The 20972-nt window shown below is 41.4% G+C and overlaps 3 protein-coding genes across 3 annotated transcripts in view; 1 reads left to right on the top strand and 2 right to left on the bottom strand.

Annotated features, from left to right (window-relative positions):
• Positions 1-32: 32 nt before the first annotated feature.
• Positions 33-4206, bottom strand: bel (ATP-dependent RNA helicase bel). The gene is made up of 10 exons (XM_066287102.1): positions 4008-4206; positions 3227-3383; positions 2996-3151; positions 2442-2710; positions 2045-2382; positions 1379-1733; positions 1053-1267; positions 762-1002; positions 480-684; positions 33-407 (listed from the first exon to the last, which is right to left on the bottom strand). Exons 1-10 carry the CDS (start codon positions 4050-4052, stop codon positions 334-336), a joined length of 2055 nt encoding a protein of 684 aa, XP_066143199.1. The 5' UTR covers positions 4053-4206; the 3' UTR covers positions 33-333.
• Positions 4207-4549: 343 nt separating this feature from the next.
• DNApol-alpha180 (DNA polymerase alpha catalytic subunit) overlaps positions 4550-20972 on the top strand; it is a 58805-nt gene continuing 42382 nt past the window's right edge. Inside the window, exons 1-9 of the mRNA XM_066287974.1 lie at positions 4550-4665; positions 4767-4961; positions 5014-5717; positions 5773-5937; positions 5996-6181; positions 6235-6625; positions 6719-8360; positions 8418-9133; positions 9188-9404. Of these exons, the coding sequence (XP_066144071.1) occupies positions 4653-4665; positions 4767-4961; positions 5014-5717; positions 5773-5937; positions 5996-6181; positions 6235-6625; positions 6719-8360; positions 8418-9133; positions 9188-9404 (4229 nt within the window). The 5' untranslated portion in view covers positions 4550-4652. The remainder of the gene's footprint in view (positions 4666-4766; positions 4962-5013; positions 5718-5772; positions 5938-5995; positions 6182-6234; positions 6626-6718; positions 8361-8417; positions 9134-9187; positions 9405-20972) is intronic.
• Positions 9669-11539, bottom strand: LOC136342300 (ceramide phosphoethanolamine synthase-like). The gene is made up of 3 exons (XM_066287975.1): positions 10614-11539; positions 10269-10561; positions 9669-10216 (listed from the first exon to the last, which is right to left on the bottom strand). Exons 1-3 carry the CDS (start codon positions 11234-11236, stop codon positions 9789-9791), a joined length of 1344 nt encoding a protein of 447 aa, XP_066144072.1. The 5' UTR covers positions 11237-11539; the 3' UTR covers positions 9669-9788.

Genomic DNA, 20972 nt, shown 5'->3' with positions numbered 1-20972 from the left:
ACTCATCCTCTACACAAATGAAACTCGGGACGTAATAGCTACTGTTTTTTTTTTAATTTACGAACAGTATCATAATATTATGCGTTACAATGCATCGTAAAGGCTTGCAATGCAAGCAAATCCAGGTAATAGATGGTACTTAAAGTAGCACTTAATACTCGAGCTCTGAAATTGTTATGTATGGGATTATTAAAAGTACTAGTAAACTTTAAGTTATTCTAGAGTAGAAAGTAAAATAAAATGCATCGTCGACCTAAATATTTAGCGCATATATTTTTCTAAATTTTCCTTTTTTTAATTAATAATTTTCGCGCAAACAGAGCTGAAACCGCGTTACCACCAGTCGTCCTGGTTATTGGAGTTGTAATTGCCGCCAAAGTTAGAGCTCCGCTCCATACCGCCACCTCCTGAAACGAAACGAAAAGATAAATGTGAATCTACAACTCTCAGCAAGTTGTAAATTCAAGGAAAATACATACCTCCGTTACCGTAACTACTTCCGCCGTACCCTCCAGACGACTTCTGGTTTCTTTGCGAACCGCCAGCTTGCTGACGGTAGTCTCTGCTTCCGAAGCTACCACCCCCACTGCTGCTACCGTAACGACCCTTGCCGCCGCCGCCCCTTCTACCTGAACTAGGAACACGGCTATCGGAGGCTACGCTCTCCATCCACGATGGATATTCCTGAAGGGAAACTTGTTTTGAAGGAAACAAGGCCGAAGGCCAAAATGGAGCAAGGGGTCCTTGTTACGGCCACTGACCTGTTTCGCCTCCACTAACAAATCCAACATCCCATTCGCCAAATTGCGATTGCGGTCATTAAAGAACGACGTGGCCAATCCTAAATTCCCCATTCTTCCGGTACGACCGATTCGATGAACGTACTCTTCAATATCCGAAGGCAGATCGAAGTTGATCACGTGCTTTACGTGAGGTATGTCTAGTCCACGAGCTGCTACTGCAGTGGCTACCAAGATTGGGGTATTTCCAGAACGGAATTGCCTATAATGAGCCGATAGTACGGAGGTTAAAGGGAAAACTTGGATAGATACCTCAAGGCATCTTCCCGTTCGCGCTGGGTGCGATCTCCGTGTATAGAAGTGACCGGGTACCCCTCCTGGTGCAAAAAATCTTCTAGAGAATCGGCCCCTTTTTTAGTTTCGACGAAAACCAAAGTCAAACTTTCGGCGGAGGGCTGCTGCAAGTCTGCCACGTTCAGGAGGTCGAGCAGGAAGGATCGCTTGTCATGTTCTTCTACCCACACAACCTAAATTTTCGAAAGAGCTGGTGGTAATAAGGACAGTTTAAAATAGCTAAGAGCGGAAAGTTCCTATTTAAACCGGTACGTGCCTCGAGTTTGCTCAAAATAGGATAATACCTTCTGGGTAATGTTCTCTGACGTGGATCCAACTCGGCCGACGGCCAAAAATATGTAATTATCCAGAAAATCTCTAGCCAGCATCTGGATAGGATGCGGAAAAGTGGCCGAAAACATCAAAGTTTGTCTTTCGCCAGTGCGCGGCATTGTTTCCTTTTCTACGATTCTTCTGATCTGGACCTCGAAACCCATGTCCAACATTCTGTCGGCCTCGTCGAGGACCAAATAACGGCAATAGTCGAGCCCGATTCTTCCGCGATCGATCATATCCAAAAGGCGACCAGGAGTCGCCACCAAAAGATGGCAACCGCGATCCAAATCTCGCATTTGGTCGCCGATATTAGCTCCTCCATATCTAATAACAACTGTTTGTTTAACAAAGCGAATAAATTCGTAGCTCAGTCGAAAACGAGGCTACAAATCCGCCTTTTCACAGTCTTGTTTTCGAGCTGACGTTTTCAAGCCAAAACAGTTAATTTTGCATTAGAGTTGAAAGTGGTAAAAACCAACTTAACTAACATTTTTCCCTGGCTATAGTCTTTTCTGATTGGTTTATTAGTGAGTTTAGCTTTCAAGTTTATTTTACGTGAACCTAGAAAACTGCCCTTAAAAGTTCTTTTGTTGCAATTTTTCGAAGACAAACTTGGAACTGAAATGAATACTTACACAACACAGGGCCGTACTCGGGACCTGTATGCGAACTTCTTACTTTCATCGTAAATCTGGGTGGCCAGTTCGCGTGTGGGCGCCAACACCAGCCCCAAGGGGTGCTGCTTGCGCCTGCTGCGGCTCTGCTGGATGTTGGGCGGGCCGCCCTCGTACATCTGGTTCAGAATGGGAACCAGGAAGGCGGCCGTTTTACCAGACCCGGTCTGTGCACACGCCATAACGTCACGTTGTGCCAGAATTATGGGTATCGCGTACTTCTGCACGGGAGTGGGGGTGTCATATCGCGCCGCTGCGATGTTAGTACGGATAATCTCTGTCAACTGTACTTCTTCAAACTAATTGACGAAAGTTTATTACAAATTTAGTGATTAACATTGCCCACAGAGTTCCTTACAGATGCAATGTGACGCGGCACTTTCTCCCCGGTTGCTTCAACAGGTATATCCTCATATTTGCTGAAGTTGATTCCGGTGTTACCTGTGCCGAAGAGCTCCATCTCGAGACGTTCGTCACGAGCCAAGGGAATTGTCCAGTCGTTCTCGTTACGCCTCTCCCGATTATCGTTCCATCTGCCCCCCCCGGAGCTGTTATCGTTCCATCTATCGCCGCCGCGAGGGCGTTCCGGCTCCTGCCAGCGATCGTTCCGAGACAACCCCGAGGTTTCTGCATCAATCACAGGATCATTAATGCTTTGAGTTTGGAATTTTTAGCGTTTACGCAGAGGTGAGTACCACGAATGCCAAGTAATAAAATTAGAAAATAGAAGATGGTTAGAAAAGAAACTAGATGACTGAAAAGAGAGAACACTGTTCAGGCAGGCGCACTTTCGCTCCTGCAGAGATTTGTTTTATAGTCGCTCAGGCACATTTGCTCGCAAATTTCCATTTTATAATTTTAGTACTCTTTATTGCTAATGTGTTAACCACAACGGTAGGGTCACAGACGTACGGTCTCTCTCCTGATTACGAGACTCTCCACCGCGATTCCAATCCGATCCTCTCTCATTGGCGTCGCCATTGGGGTAATCACGCCTGCCGCGGGTGTTGAAACTGGAAAAGTCGCCGCGGTTGTCTCTGCCGCCGCCCCTGTTATAACCGCGGTCTGCTAGAAAGTATATTTTAGATTTATTGTTTTAGAAGAAAAAAAACTGGGAGTGATAGACCAAATATAAAAGCTGACCTCTATTATTACCACGAGTTTCTCCTCTGTCCCGTTCCCGCTCGTAACCACTAGACTCAGACGACTGAGTCCCCCCTCCTGCACTGCTCTGCTTGTGGCGCAAGTGGGGGGGAATATAGCGGCCGCTATTACGGCTCTGCAAGTCCAGACCAGCAAACTAGAAAAGTGCATTAATGGTGATTTATGTTGTAAGTCCTGTAGGTAACTTTTTACAACATTTTGACTTAATTTTCATGAATATTACACTGCTAGTGAGTTCATCAGCGCTTGGCTATTAATTGTGTCACTTTTAGGAATATAAATATGTCTATATGCTAGTGGTCTCTACTAATAACTTTTTATTCAAACTGCTGTTATACAAGTAGTAGTATCGTAGGATTATCAGTAAAATACTTCTGACACTAAATGGAAAACTGAGTTACTACTGAAAGTGAATATCTCTATCAGATACTTGATCATAAAGTCACCATGCAAGTATGAAAATTATCACTTAGTTATTACTACTCTGCAGAGCTCAACATTAGAACTTGGATCACACAAAGGAAAATGGTAATTGGGCTCTTTGAAGTTAATGAACTCTAGTATGCTCTCCACGGTTTCCGGGAAGCAGAGCCGAATTTTTGGTAGAAAAAAGACACGTACAGGGTAACATTATTCGTGTAGAACACGAAATAGGCGATTTTCCTAAACGGGATGGATCAATAGTTAAAACTGTACTCGACCTTCATGTCCAAAATGGCAAATGGTACAGGACGGAAGTGGATCGTAGTTTCGCACTTACCTGCTGTTCTAGACCTGATCCATTTTGATTGGGTGCATTACTCATATTAATACTAATCAAGGCTTAGAATAGTAGAAGCTGTAGGGCACAAACTTCTAACAATTTTATTAAAATCTCTGCTTTTTTAAGAAAAACCAAGAAAAGGCAAAACGCACAGTCAAATGAGCTTCCGCGGTGACACTACTGACGTAAAACAAATGATGTGAGTTTGTTCGCTGACCTGTTCAGTTTAACCGCCACGTTCAGTGGCAGTGACATTGCTGTTACACAATTGCAATTAACTGCCTTGGGAATATATAGAAATAGAACATGCATATATTTACTTAAACTGCTCGAAATCATTAAAACGCTACAATACTTATCTAACATGAGTAGCAAGTAGTGTCACTTATCAGACATTTTTTATAATTACTTTAGTAACAACAAATACCAAAAATAACATATTATCTACATTGTATACTCGAGTCATTAGAGCGTATAGAAATTACTAATTTCAATCATAACAATTACTCTGTCATATTTGACATTATCAGGACTTTCCCGCCAAAATTAACCTAACACTTGAACTTCAATTTTTAAACATATCTGTGTCTACTAAATGTATTTAATTACAAAAACAGTTTCTAATAGTTAACAAATTAAACAATGTCTGACACCGGTAAGTCAAGTTACATAAACATTCAATAGCTTTAGGTATACAGATCTCCCTAAACTCTGCTTAAAGCACTCTTATAATTCCTGCATAAATTTATTTTGTAGAAGAAAACCGTCCTAAACGTCAACGTAGAGATACCTCATATAAGGCCAAAGCTTTCGAGAAGTTCAAGCAGTTAAAAAGTGGTTCTCGTAACAAATATGAGGTTGAAGAAGTAGACAGTATTTACGAAACTGTTGACGAAAAAGAATATGTTAAACGCGTTTTGGACCGGCAAGATGAGTGGATTGTAGATGATGGTATGTACATCAAACTAACTTTTCAGAAATTTATAGAAAATATTTCCTGCAGATGGCAGTGGGTATGTAGAGGATGGCAGAGACATATTTGATGATGATCTTGATGAGCAATCAATTAAAAATGCCCAATCTAAGGGCAAAGGTATTAAACGAAAGAAAGCTGTTTGTGACAATGCACATAGGGGCAATCTCAAGTATATGCTTTCAAATATTAGCTCGAAGAAAAAAGAGAACACTGAGATTGGAGATGATGATATGTTATTATCAGAGATCCTAGAGGAGGATGAGCCATCTACTAGTGCAAAGAAAAATTCAGTCGAGCGAAAGCCTTTTATACCTCGTCGGCAAATTGCTCAAAATTATTTTAAAAAGCTAGAAGTTAGTGTATCAAAAAAATCTGAGATTGTGGCATTAGATGAAGATGTTAATGATATTAAAGAGGAGACTTTGAAAACACCTAGTTTAACCAAAATTTGTACTGAGGACTCTGAGGAAATATTGAAACCTGTCAACATTAAACAATCAAAAGCAATAGTTAAAGTTCAAAGTGAAATGGATGATGACTTTGAGGACATGTTTGATATTGATCAAATAGAGAAAATTGTGAAGCAAGAAATGAAAGAAAAAGACTCAAATAAAGCTGCAACTTGTGAAGCTTCTAGTAGTTTTGTTCCAGATTTTAGTTCTGATTTTCAGGAGACTGTTAATTGTGAAGCTGTGAATGATGATGCTCCAGTACTAGCTGGGGACAAACAGGTAGAAGGTCACCTTACAAATATATTTCTTATGATAAATTTAATATGACTTTCAGATATTTAGATTTTTCTGGTGGGACGCTTTTGAAGATCAAGAAAAACAACCTGGTACAGTGTTCCTTTTTGGAAAAACATATTGCAATACATCAAAATCATATGTTAGTTGCTGTGTAGCTGTCAAAAACATACTTAGACAGATTTTCCTATTACCAAGGCCTGTTGTAAGTTAGTTGTATCCCAATTGTTCCTACATCACTCTTTTTGTTGTATTTATATAAGATACTAGACAATGAAGGGATGCCAGGAAAAGAAGCGGTCACTTACAAGGATTTGTATTGTGAATTTGCTAGTCTAGTGGCGGAGCCAATGCATTTAAAATCGTACAAAGCCAGATTGGTTAAGAAAAAATATGCTTTTGATCCAACTGTGCCTACTGAATCAGACTATCTCGAAGTTAGATATTCAGTAAGAAATTATCTGTTTATTCAATTTCGTTCTAAATCAAATAATCCTTTTAGTCAACTGAACCAAGAATAAATCTCGACTCAATTTCTAACACTCCAAAAACATTCTCCAAGATATTTGGCATTTACACTTCCAACATTGAAAGGTTTCTCATTGATGCCAAGCTCAAAGGTCCATGTTGGCTTGATATAAACAACAGTGAATTAAATTCCAACCCTGTTAGTTGGTGCAAAATTGAAGTAAATTGTAATTCCATCTCCAATTTGGTTAAAGTCGAGGAGAATCTCCCTCCTCCTCCATTAGTGGTGGCCACTGTCAACTTTAGGTTTCATTTCAACAGCCAAACCAATCAGAATGAGATTTTGATGGCAAGTTGTGTCTCACAGTCGCGGTACTTTCTGGATAGACCTCAGCCTAGTACCCCATTTGATCACCATTTTTGCGGTAAGACTAAATTAAAAATTGATTTTATTGTCTGCCACTGAGATTCTTTATGGACTAAATCGAGCTCTAAAGATAGTTTATTTTGCTACGTAGTAATTGCACCTGCAGCCAAGCACTCCCTCCCTTCGGACATACATGAATCCCTCAGAAGCTTTAAAGCCACTCGAGTGCAAAAAATGGATTCGGAAAAAGCCTTAATCAATTATTGTGTGATCCAATTGAGCAAGATTGACCCGGATTTAATCGTCGGACACAACCTACGAGGCTACCAAATCGATGTCTTGGCCAATCGGCTCACTACGCTTAAGGTGACCTCGTTCAGTCAACTTAGTCGACTAAAGCGCAGCTTGAAGAAAAATTTAACGTTGGAAATGTTTACCGGGCGCTTATTGGTCGATATTAAAGTATCTGCAAAAGAACTAATTAAGGCCCGTTCCTACGATCTGCCCAATCTGTGCCAACAGATTTTAAAGATCCCTGAGAACAAGATAATTGATTTGGACCCCGATGAAGTGTCGCGAATGTACGCAACGTCGCAGGATTTGCTCAAGCTAATAGGATACACCATGCAGGATACTGCATATATGTTAAAAATGCTATATGATTTGAATGTGGTGCCCTTGGCTCTGGAAATAACAAAAATTGCCGGTAACGTTATGTCTAGAACTTTAATGGGGGGTCGATCTGAGCGAAATGAATTTCTGCTCCTGCATGCATTCAATGAGAAGGGCTATATAGTGCCTGACAAGGAAAGAACGAAAACGAAATCTGATGAAGAAGGAAAAAGTTCAAAGAGAAAGCCTGCATTTGCTGGAGGTTTGGTCTTGGAACCCAAAGTGGGCTTCTACACCAAACTCCTGCTCCTCATGGACTTCAACTCCCTCTACCCTTCAATCATCCAAGAGTACAACATCTGCTTTACCACCCTCCCTTATGGAGAATCAGAGAACGAACTTCCAGACCAACACTTACCTCCAGGAGTTTTACCTACGGAAATTCGTAAATTAGTCGAAAGCCGACGGCAAGTTAAAAGCCTCATGGCCGCACCAGACTTATCTGCAGACCAGCGAATGCAGTACAATATAAGACAAATGGCCCTAAAACTGACCGCCAACAGTATGTATGGATGTCTCGGTTTCTCACATTCTCGCTTCTACCGTAAGCAGTTAGCTGCACTTGTAACGGAGAAGGGGCGAGATCTACTTTTACAGACGAAAACTTTGACCGAAGCTAATGGATTTGAAGTGGTTTATGGGGACACAGATAGTATCATGGTTAACACTGGCATAACAGATTATCAGGAGGCTTTGAAGATTGGCCAGAAAATCAAGCACGAGATCAACAAGAGTTTCAAATGTGTAGAACTGGACATTGACGGAATTTTCAAGTATCTCCTCCTTTTGAAAAAGAAGAAGTATGCCGCAGTGGTTTTGACTAAATCGACCAGTGGGAAGTTGAGAACTGAGGTGGAGTATAAAGGGTTGGATATAGTGAGAAGGGATTGGAGCCCCTTGGCCAGTCAAGCAGGGAAACTCGTGTTAGAGCAAATCTTCACTGACGAGAAAGAAGGAGAGGATCGATTTGCTAGTATTTTGAGTTACCTGAAGAAGTTGCATGAGGACTTGAAGGCGAATAAGGTCCCTTTGCCCCTATTGGTGATTACCAAACAACTAACAAGGGAGCCGCATTTGTATGCTGGAAAGGAGAAGCTTCCGCATGTGCAGGTGGCATTAAGGTATTGGTATATGCCTCCTCGTTCATTGGAACGAATTTAATATTGTGTTCACCTCAGGTACAACAAAGAGCACGGAGGATGCTTCCGCTCAGGAGACACTGTCCCTTACGTGATTTGCGATGACGGCACTGTAAATTCTCACACTCAAAGGGCTTACCATCCGGATGAACTCAAATCCAAAGAGAACCTCAAATTAGACTCCAATTACTATTTAGCCCATCAAGTCCATCCGGTGATTACACGAATTTGTGAACCCATAGAAGGCATTGACGGGGTTATGATAGCCGAGTGTTTGGGCCTCGATCCAACCACCTACAAAAGATCTGTTTCTCAAAAGACTGTTGATATCGCAGCGAACAATCGCACCAATCCCTTGGTCAGGTACAGAAGTTGCCTGAAATTTACATTCTCTTGTTTAAGTTGCGGAACGGAGAATCTAGTTGAGGGCCCAATGCGAGGGGCCGTGCCTGTCTTAGCAAAATGCACAAATACAGAATGCACAGCAATGCCTCTGGATTACCTACCGTACATCCAGAATCAGCTGAGTATAAAGATCAGATCATGCATTACTAAGTACTACAAGGGAAAATTGTACTGTGAAGACCCAGTGTGTACCTTTGAAACCTATCAGAGTCCCTTGCACTTTGTGGGAAAATTCCCTGTATGTCCTGCGTGCGCCAAAGGGGTGTTGTTTCGGGAGTACACGGAGCAGCAATTGTACTCTCAATTAGAATATTACATCTTTATCTTCGACCTAGAGCGAATGGAGAATAGTGAGTGTTATTAACAATAAAGTAGGTTTAAATTTGAATTTATGTGCTTTTCAGAACCGGTGCTTGAAAGCAAATTGGCAACAGCATACGCTCAGTTACGCGAAACCGTACAGAAATACATAAAGCAGTCTGCTTACTCAATAGTGGATTGGAGTGTTTTCGTAAAATTGTTTAGTACGGACCTATCAAGTAAAGATAAAGAGAAGGTTGCCTCAATTGAAATGGAAGCGAAATTGTCAAAGTTAAGTTTTTCATCAGATGATGATTTTATGTAAGTACTAATCTATGATGATTATGTTTGTTGAGTTTAGTTTTATTCAGGTTATTCTAAGATAATAATTTTTTTTATGCTGGTTGTTTTGATTTCTTATTACTTCTCATGATATGGAAAATGAGGTGGCAAGAAATTTGAAAAAGAGTTGCAAAAATTGTCATAACATAATGTTAAAAGAGTTAAAAGATACGAATTTCGTATGTTATGCGCTATATAAACACAATATTATACCTCTTCCACGTCACCATAAAACTCGAAACAATTAACAAATGCGTATATTTTAAAAAATAAATAAATAAAAAACGTATTGTAATCACTTTGTCAAACTAATAACAATTGACCTATGAGGGAAAAATGGAAGATTGAACTAGGAGCACAGTTTCACCGGCCTTTTTTGGACGTAACCAATGACGCATTCTTGGAATGCATCAATCTTATTCTAGAAGGTTCGTGTCTCTGGAAAATCGAACTTAGCACCCGAAATACTTCAAGCATGCCCTCTTTAACAAAACAGATGACTTGTTTGGCCACATTAGACGGGGTGTCATATTCGTTGGTGACGATGCCTTCCACCCCCGATTCAAAATAGGAGAAAAGTGGGAACCAGACTCGAGTTCGTGTACTATCTCGCTGCATTAGAGCTTGATTATTAGCTAGTGTATGGTAGTATAAAAACAGCCTGCTTGTAATGTAAAACGCCACAAATACGTCTATGGAGTAATGCTCGTGTGCGGCTAATATGAAGAAGATTCCAAACATGTTCATCATCCAGGACAGGGTGTGCAAATGATAGATATACCGAGGAGTATCTGTGGAGTAAATCACCTTTAACTTTAAGTTTATTACTGAAAAAAAACTTACATTCAGTGATGAAGAAATTTAAAGTAGTCAAAGCCACAGTATGTCCACTGAACATGTAATCACCACAAGTACGGACTCCTTGAATGGACATGCCAGCACCCCTCCAAATTATATAAGCATGTGACAGCTTTACTGTCAAGTTTTCAAATGGAGTAGTGCCTTGTAATATATTATTCCGAGGCTTGCATTGGAGATGGGCCCCTGGTACACTCAAGGAAGTTATTAACATGGTCACACATCTTAAGAGAAAGATTGTACCCGTTAAAGAAAAGAATCGGCGCATTAAAATAAATCTGGAAAGAGGGTTATGTAGGTCATTTCTAATAACATTATGCATAATTGTACCTATGCTTGTGGAAGAGCAGCACCACTACCCAAATGGTAAACATCAAGGTTCCAGTAACCTCACACATATCAAAGGCCCATGGAATGTGTGGAACATTATCTAAAAATATATCTGGTAAAGGGGGGTACTTCTTCATATCAGGTACTCTATCATGGACAATGACCATCACAAAAGCAGTTATCCATGTCACAGCCACCACATAACCGAAACTAAGTAGGGCCTTTAGTTTCTCAGGTGGCAATCTCCCTCTCCCATCCTCAGAAAGTGCTGGAGACAAGTGCTCCATATCCCCATACTCACTCTCCAGCTTAATAGACTGTGGATGGTTCGTACAGATGCTTGATTCAGGAGTATCCACGATCCCCAAATTGAGCAGAGACTCATGATTTTCCCTTTGCAAAGCTTTGCAAGCTAAGTAGAGCAATTTACGGTCTCGCAAAGTGAGCCGATTAATGGGGTTCAGAGTGAAGTCAACCTCGTTTAGAGCTATGAGGCACCTGCCATCTACTTTATTTTCGTCGCAAAGAAGTCTTAAGCTGATGAAGTCGAGTCCTTGGTTATGCAGGTAGGATTTGGTGTGTTCGGTACCCCAATCGAGCACAGGCAAGGTGTCACTTTTCATGACTTCACAAGTACTAGAGAAAAGAGTTGTAATTGAGACATTGAAAATTGGTTATTTGGTATGGTTTAACGAGGAATGTGGAACGGAAGGACTAGAAAAACAAATATTTGGCTTTAGAAACGGGATCACGACCTAACCTAGAAATGTACTGTTCCTTAAAATTCGCAATATGACTGAAGGAAAAAGAACGAAAGTTGTCAACAAAATAAATTAAGTCATCGTTCTTCTTATCTAACACCATGTGGCAGATAAAGATAAGTAAAAAATGTATTTTTTTAGGCGTTTTCGATTTAACCAGAACTTGATCCAATCACAATCGATTATACCTGTGATTCATTTCTACTTTGTTTACGCGAAAAGTTGGGTTTATCACTGTCAAAGACGATAGCGCCCATTTATAATTCTGCCGCTACAACGCAAGATCGCCACAATTGTCCTCTAAGCAATGCTAAAAAATACATTTGGAGTTTTTGAAATTATAATTTGAAGAATTTTAATTTCTATGTTATTTGAAAGAATCGAACTAATCCTCATATCTCGCTATATTTGAAAGACATCAAGAGATAAACGATATATATATATATATATATATATATATATATATATATATATATATTTCCATAGCTACAAACAATTAGGAGATTGTTTAACTGTTTAAGTAAATGCTTGAGATGCTATTTTTCGATTATTAAATCGAAAAATATCGATTACGATGATGTAGATGTTATACGTGTCGAATTTATATACTTTCTTTTTGGGACTACTTTAGGGTTAGCAAAGTATATACCGGATGATTCCAAAAAAAAATTAGGCGTCGATATATGAGAAACAAGTTGGGAATGAATTCATCGGCTATTACGTATTAGTCGTAGATGTCTGCTGATAGACAGCAAATGCCTTAATCGACGCCCTAAGTTTGTATATCCTCGTTAACTGCGTGGCTTTTTTAGTGATCACTTGTTAGTTAAAAACTCATTGCAGTACTGTCCGATTATGAAATTTAATCGGCTAAGAGTCATATTATTTAGTGGTCGATAGCTTTACCTGTAACCTTTGTTTTCATGGAAACAAAGCATTGACAGATCCGATGGAAGGCCTCTATTTCCGAGTCCAACAGGAACACTATTCTTCGAGTTAAGCTTATCAAAACTGAATAATTCGAACCTAAGTCGATCAGCTGACATATATAATATTGATTGTTAAGGGTCACTAACAGAGAGGTCAGTTTAACACCTTGATCTGGCCGGTACGACAGGCGGATTCTGTGCACTCATCGTGTTATTGCCTTTTTATCTTAAATACCATCTACTCCGATGGATGAGTCGCCGAAATGTTAAGTGACACGGACTTTATAGGAAAATTATCAAGATCTGTCTGTGTTGTCGGAGAAAGAGAGTGAGAGAGAAATTAATTTGAAGAATTCTAGGGAATTATAGGAATTAAGTTGCGTCTCATGGTCGCTAATGACGGACCCTTCACGGGTACTACCTGGAGATGTGCGAATGTCGGATTTAGTTGGAAAATGGTTAAAATTATGTCGGCTTGAAGGTTTAATTGACTGTTCATTTCCTGGTGAAAGTGAACTTCCTCAATTTCCGGCTGGCCCTACCCCGGATTGTGCCTGTAATCGCAGGAAATCATCGATGTCCATCACCGTAACGTGTCATCTCACCTCGTTATTTCCATTTGAACATAATGACCGAAGTTGGGATTTTTGGGCATTTTACTGCTGTTATGAAACCCGTATTAGTCTTAAACCATCAGGCAAAACCTGGACCCTAATAATTCTCTAACATTTTTTTAAACGTTTACGGGCAGGTAAAGATCATCTCGAATATTTTAAACCTGATTTATGGTCGGGTTCCTTCGAAATAGTACCAATAAAGCGCGCATCTTCAGGATTTTTACGACTACCAAAATTTACGACGAAATCAAATGCAAAATTGAGTTAAAAATAATGTCTTTTATTGGCTATTTTACTGCTCGTAAATCATACTCGATTGATTTATAGGCAATGCTGATATTACGTAAAAACCTCCGAACCATCAGAGAAATGTTGATTTGAGCTCCGATTAATTGCCCGTCAGGTACCACGAGACTTTGGCAACGACATTCTTGAGGGTTTGACGAAAAATCAATCATTTAACCTACTGAGGTACCACCAACTGGGGTACCACCTCGGAAGACCGTTCATAAAATCGTCCCGAGAAGTCGTAAAACGATTTTTTCCCCATGGTTGACAAGTTGACATCTACAGGGTCGAGTATATTTGCCTTGACGAATCGACCCCCTGAAGAGTGGTTCCCCGAAGTCTGTCGTAAAAGTAAGTGGCTGCAGATGATTTTATACCCATTTTTTTCGTTACCTGGACCATATGGCTTGCGTATACGAGAGTAGCAGCAGCGTCAATAATTGTTCTCAAGTGATGGTGCAATGAGGTGTACCACCAAACCGAACCATCAGATGACACTGAGAAACCCCCTTCACCGAATACCAACGTCATACCTCATGATTAACGGTCATATTTCCCCCGGATAGATGCTACCGACTCGAAACAGGTAGCTAAACTGTTTTATTAATTTATACACGTACCACGGCAGACAGGCCGCTTAATTTTATGAATATATTACAACACTAGGTACGAAATCCGATCCGCATACGCTGGAACTTGTTACACGATACGTCCAGATCTCGAAAACTGGAGGAAGATCAGTAATTAAGATCGGTAATTTAATACTGATGTTTAGGTTTTTTTCCTCGATTGCTGCCTGGTTAGACCTCAGGGTAGTACCAATTTTCGGACACCCTTCACATGTCAGACGCACGCCACCACAGCACCATTTGGGCCCTGTTATTACGGGGCTGCATATGGCTGATTTGAAGGCGCGTGCACGGGTTCAACCGCAAGTCGAAGTACACTGAGTGAATCAAGAAATGCTCATACTTATAGGTTCCAATGCTAGTTACTAGTTACATGTTTTTATTTGCAAACAGAAAACCTCTAGGCGGGTGGCCAAAATATAATCAATTACCCTGGGGAGAACGTTTAAGACAGCACGACTCGCTTCGTCCTGATCATTTCCCTTTCTCAGTGTATTTGCCTTACAGATACCAATTTATATACACCAACTCGAAACTTACCATCGAATAATGCACACATAGTAGCCAAAACAGTCCTGCTGCATATAAAACCTTTTCAAACACGTTTCCAGTATCGTCATGGCTTATTATGGCTCGTATTGCTAGGTGACCCTTATCGTGGTTTTATTACGTAGACTTTATAGTATTTTGGGGATATCAACATGGTTTAAGACAACCGAGAATAACGTTTACCCTCTAGGAAAGGCTCACATGAACATTCTCGCGAATATTTTCGGCGACAAATCCGTCATCGTCTCCATAACCTCAAAAAAAGGATAAAGAAACCGCTTTTGTCATCTTGTTGTGACGTGGCTTTGTCGTCAGAGATGCGTAATGCGTTTGTGCAATTGATGTTTGTACGACATAGTGACGCACTTCCTGCCGTTTAGCCGCCATTAAGTAGCGTCCCTTTGCTAAAATGGGCTCTTCAAATCCATAAAAAGCTGTGCTGCATCTAATTCTTTTTGATCCGTGTTTAAATCGTTGTTGTAATCTCGAAGTTCTTCAGTATTCGCGAGTGGATTGTTCTATATCGGTTGTGGTTGCAGACCTTCCAGCGTGTGTTCAGATTGCATCGATGGAAGGATCCAGATATGTAAATATGTATGTGCATAACTGTAGTTATATGCTGCGTTCACATTGCCGTTCTCGTCGTTGCCTTTGTCAATATTTGGTCATTTTAAGAGCGGTCTGGGGTTGATATTTGTATGTATGGTAATTAGACAAAGGTGCCACACGTGTTGAACAGGACATACGTGAGGACTAAAAAATTATCGAACCGAGTCGCTCGTGCGAAATCAGAGCAGTACTCGGTCCGGTGGGCCTGCAGGCAACCGTGCTTCCCGGTGCTATCTAGCGGAGGCGCTACTCACCTGTCCGGAAGCGGAAGTGCTCGCCACCATGGGAATCTCGGCCCCCGCAATCAATTATTTATTATTTATTAGAACTCAGATTGCGTTTTTAGTCCTCACTACTTAAGACGACAGATGTCGCTAGGTGGCTTCGTTACGTCACTTGTGCGCTATTTGCGAAACTTGGGTAGATAACACACATATCAAATTTCCTCGCTCATACCAGAAATTTAACACTAGACCTGCAAAGGTGTAATCAAAGACACCCTGGTTCCTGCTGGGATTCGATAGTCGACCAAACGAACTGATTCTGCGGTTTTTGGTTCCCTCTAGCTGCCCCCCTGTTTGAAGTTGTTTGGTAGCAAAACCGTACTGCGTGTTTCCCATTTGACGTGCGGCAATTATCGAGATAAATGGTGAATTAAATCCTATTTCCGGGTGAAGAAAAACCTGTGCTATATTTTTAATGTACTTATCTACAAGCGGGAGAAAATACGGGCAAATATTTATCCGAAAGGGGATGATCGAGGAATACAGGAACGCATTAGGGCAATTGCGTGTGCCGAATAAGACATTAAATTTTCAGCCTGATGAGAGTAAATGGGCCGTGGGGCCAGATTGCGCAAATCTGCTATTATCAACCGGGGACCTAATGAAAAAATAATGTGGAAAGCCAGTTTGGGAAACTTCGAGTTCGATTAGGGAAGTCCCGGTTTCCAGCTTCTTTTCCTGCATAAACGTTTCGCTTATTGTTATCACTTCAATGCAGATTATCTGGCACTTACAAACTGTTTCACTTTTCGACTTGAAATAACTTTTTCGGGATAATTACCGAGGAGCGGTAATGGACGTGGATGTACCGCAAAATCACAGAGACACAATAGAATATTATTGGATGAGCATATAATAAAGGCTATCATTCCGAGCAATTTTCCTGGCGGAATGATGCCCATTATACGCGAGTGCTATACCGTCCTGCGATCGTGGCTAAACTTCCGTATTTCTCGCAAATCAACTGAAAATCCCCCTTAAATGATTCTGTTGCAAGCAGCCATTGTTATTTACTTTTTAACGCCAAATCCTAACGCTTCAACAGACCACAATTAAATCAACCTTTCTTGACTTTCTAAGAGGTGTTTTGTCTCCTCTCTTGCCGGTTGGCAACTTATCATTCACGCTCGATAGCATTTGTTGTACTACTATAGTGATTGAAAGGCTTTATCATCTGTTTACAAACAGATGCAAATGGACAAACACAATTCGACCTCACGCGAGGAGAAATTCGGTTTTAAAATTTTTGAGGAATAAATTGAATTTTGGCCTTTTGGTGTGTTGTTCGGTCTCATTCACGGATAAGCACTTAAGCAAATGGAACCCTTTCTCGCTCATTTACCGACCCTGCCCATGATTGAGGGAAAGAAGTTATTTGACTAAATAGGAAGTTGACGGATCTGCCGGCGATTAGGGATGATCCGGCTTGGGCGAACGCCCAGAAGGTGAAAAATCGTTTACTCTTCGAGCCGTCGCGATGGGCATTACGAAATGGTCGGCAACCCGTACGAGATCCCCTAGGTGGTGCTGTCGCAGGGTGAGATCGTTTTACACTAACACGAGTTAAAAATTATCGGCGGCTGCATAAATTTGCTTAAAAATTGTTCTCGGTAAACCTCAAAGTGTAATTCGCCTTGAAGATCGTTAAAGGTAAAAATTATGCCCGAACATAAAACATAACGTGCCTGCGCATATCGGAAAGTCCCTTAATTCGAATGCACGAAAACACAGACGTGGAAATAACATACAAATCGGTGGATATAGATCTAAATGGATGATTGCGCTTTAATTCAGATGTCATCGCACGACATTTCGTGTATATCACGCACCAGAAAAATTAGCGCTGCTACCTTAAATGTCCCTGTATACTACGACATACGATTTTACACGTCGAATAATTTATGGAACGCTTATCTTCCCCTCGAATCGTGCCGGACTTTTAGCTAAGTCATTACGGAATGGCGTAGTAATCATACGATTACGGAACGTGTTAACATGAAATTGCTGCATGAATCTAAATTGGGCTTAATGTATATGTTCGATGACAGATGGTAAAGGAAAAACCAATTGTGTCGCGTGCGGTAATAATGGACGAAGGAGGAAAACGAGAAACGAGGAAACACGCCCCATAACTGGACGGAAAAATCGTCGAAAGTCACAGTTTTTTCCCCATAAACGGGAAAATCAGCTTGGAGCACCCGGGAGAATTTGCTGCGTTGTCTCAAAGGAGCCGCCTAATTGGTCGGCAAGCTAGATGCGGCCAAACGCAGGAGGCGGCTGCAGGCCAACTGGTCCTAGCGACGTTTCGGATTTCCAGGTTTCGGAGGTACGTCGAACGGTGGAAATCGGACCGACCGGAGGCACGCAAATCTATTTTTAATTAAGACCAGCGCGGTTCACCCCCAGGGAAAATTAGTGGAACTCCACCAAGGGCCATTTATCAAAACAAAAGCAGCTCCACAAACAAGTAGGCGTTAAGTGGACCGGCTTTCCGGCATGGGTTGGGCCAAAACTACCATCATCAACGTCGGCCCACACGGACCCAATTTTATTCCGACAACAAACAAACAAAATCGAAAATAAATTGCGTTTGTCACCTAAACCCTACAATTTACACACAATGGTGTCGGTAGCTATCGCCGGTCACATCTCCAGTTCCGAAGAAATTAGACGGGCCACGTGCTCTGATGAGGAGGAGGAGGAGGCAGCAGGAATGCCCATCGAGACGTAATTTACACAGGTAGCTACAAAACGAAACAAAAGGGCAACTACTTAAAAGCCTATTTACGTGACTAACACGTAACGGAGGGCTCGATTAATTTGGGGGGGGGGGAGGGGGGGGCAGGTTTTGGTTCACGCGAAGCCTTCATTAGGCCGGTTTTCTCTTATTTTCCGGGGCGATTGTGCGGGGTGGACTGATGTGCGAAGGAATCTATAATGTTTGTGCTAAGCGGAGAACTAAGAATCCAGAGATCGAACGCAGATAATCCGTGTCCGTGTGGGACACGACGGAATTTCAAATTTGGCGCCGCATCGAGCGGCATCTGTCAAACGTCTAAGAAATCAATCGGGCAGTCAGCGACGCGGCGGATGTTTTGCATACCCCCGTGCCGCTGCACGTTTGGTTGCATAAAAATCTACGACTAGGGGGACACTTGGCACCACCCATTAAGTAACGAATTTGCGAAAAGTATTAGTTTCACTTAAGCCCCGGAGACAAATTAAGTCTGAACCATGCAAAGAGGTTAAGAAGGAACGCTAATTCATACACGGAGGTGTCACGCACACCATCCACTAAGACGGTGTCATAAATAACACCGGACGCTCGCGGTCGGACAAGCGACTCATGCTGAGCACACAGCTACTTGTATTTTATCTCGACTTGTCCCCTGGGCATTTTTGTTTTGGAATACCGACCCTAAGCTTATTTTACCAAATTAATTACCTGCATATTTATGCCCATTATTAACGCCTGCTCGGCTACGCGCATATTTCACTTGTGATTTAATACCCAGATACCGTATGTGTATGTGTGTGGGGCTCCGCTCAGGACGTACACGCTGTATAATTAAATATAAGATTCCAAGTTAAATTCCCATCAACATCAAAATCCCTGGAAATGCCGCTGGTCAGCGCCGTTCAATTTCATTAAGCACAATCGTATTAGGGCCGAGTTTATTTGAACTAAGGGCTATAATTTCACGGTGCTGGTCAAAGGGCTCGGCGGTTTTCGAATCGTCAATTGTGGGGGCTTTAATTATTCTAAAATTGTTCAAAATCAGATTTTCGATTTGAGGTTGTAGTACACGCACATCCGCAAATCCTCCCCTAGTCACCTAAAACCAAAGGGTTGGCCCTTATACCTTGTCCTGATACCGGTAATTACGTGCGAACCGAAGTGCTTTCACATGAATTTGAAATCTCGGATACCTGCACATTGAGTTAGTTCTCATGTGCACAGGTGTATATATGAATACGAGGCACGGGGTAGCTCGGTTCCCACGGTACAATTACCCGAACACCCCACGGCGAACGCAGTTTAGCGGGGAGGGGCTGATTTTCGTTGACTTGGATCACATGGAGTTGAGGAGGGGAGGTTCTGATTTTAATTTTATTTTGATCGCAGGGAAAACAGTTGTGGGGCAATCATGACCGACCGTTGTCGCAATTGAGGATCGTATCAGGTAGGTCTGAGAAGTGTCTTATCAACGACACGAATTATTTAAATTTTAAATGAACCACTGCGTATAACGTTTTGGGGCTCGACGGGGCGCCTCTTCCTAGTTTAAAAAATATGAGGTTTTATGGTATAATTTCTACGATCACACATGATGAATATCTCACGTTCAATAAGGATCTTGAGCTAGATAAAGAACACGCCCAAAGATACGCGGACAATGGTCTTTGTCCGACTCATTATTATTCCGAAAAATTAATTTGGAACTGCAGAAAAAATATTAGGTGTGAGCCACCTCTCCAAAGATGCCCGGTACCTGGGGTACCTATGTTTCAAGTGATTTTCTAGTAAATTTCCGAGAGAAGTAAAAACTTGAAAATAATGATTATAATATGAATAAAATAGTCGCATACACGGTGGCGCAAGTAATTAGAAAATTCCCAAAGTGTTGTCCCTCTTTTGGCAGTTCGGGCTAGTCAGAATCGTCGAGATTTTCGAATTCTCCTCACAGAGTTTGAGCGCGAGTTGAGTAAAAAAACTGAGAGGATCCTCTCAGTTGAAGTTAGTAAAGAAAATCCGAGATTTTTCATCTAAGGCAGCTTCAGGTTAATCGAGATAGAAAAATTGCCCTTCCTGGTGGCCCGCAATAGCGAAAAACCCCGTAACAATTGTCCATATTTGGCCGCTGCAGGTCAGTCAAAAATTCCGAACGTTCCTTCTACGTTCGCAATGAGGTTCGAGTATCAAAAACTCCTCAAAATTCAAAACTTTTCTCGTTAAATCCAAAATTCCAAGATATTTTTTATATGATAATTTAAGACCAGTCAAAGATTTAAAAAATGTTCTGCATGATGACCCAGACACCGTATTACCCCGGCGTATCTCCATCGACGCCCCGGGAGCCTTAAAAGCGTAGTTCGAAGCACTTTTCGATTTTGAAGCTGTTCCTAAATCATCAAAAAATCAGTATCGAAGTTGCCTTAAATCTCGACAATCGGGGGAAATATGTTGAAAGTACGCCAATCAGGGCCGAATATCGCAGAAAAATGGATCGTCAATGGCCACCTTACTTGAATTTTAAGTGAGCTACCTTATGTATAGTTATTTCGCTCGGCGGGGTGTCTCTTCTTCCCGATTAAAAAACATATGCAGTTTTATGGCATAACTTCTACGATCATACGTGATGAATATCTGATGTTCAATAAGGATCATGAGCTAGATAAATACCGCCAAAGACGCGCAAACAATGGTCTTTGTCTAACTCATTACTGTGCGGACCTGATATCTCGGGAACTAAAAGAGATACGGCATCAAGTCTAGTGACGACTGATAGAGCTCAGCGAGGCGATTAATTTGATTTATTTTTTAATGTAATTGCTCCTAGAGATATCGGGGCTTAAACTTTAGAAAAGGGCAAAAGTGACTTTGCCCCCCTCCCGCCCTCGAGTTTCGAGACAGTCTTCCTCGGTTTGCTGGATAAATATCGATCTTATCTTCAGAACAGTTTAAAATCCCG

Source organism: Euwallacea fornicatus, chromosome 11, assembly GCF_040115645.1.
Source record: "Euwallacea fornicatus isolate EFF26 chromosome 11, ASM4011564v1, whole genome shotgun sequence".
NCBI classification, from domain to species: Eukaryota; Metazoa; Arthropoda; class Insecta; order Coleoptera; family Curculionidae; genus Euwallacea; species Euwallacea fornicatus.
Note: the sequence above shows the minus strand (reverse complement) of the source record. Positions and strands in the feature narration are given on the sequence as shown.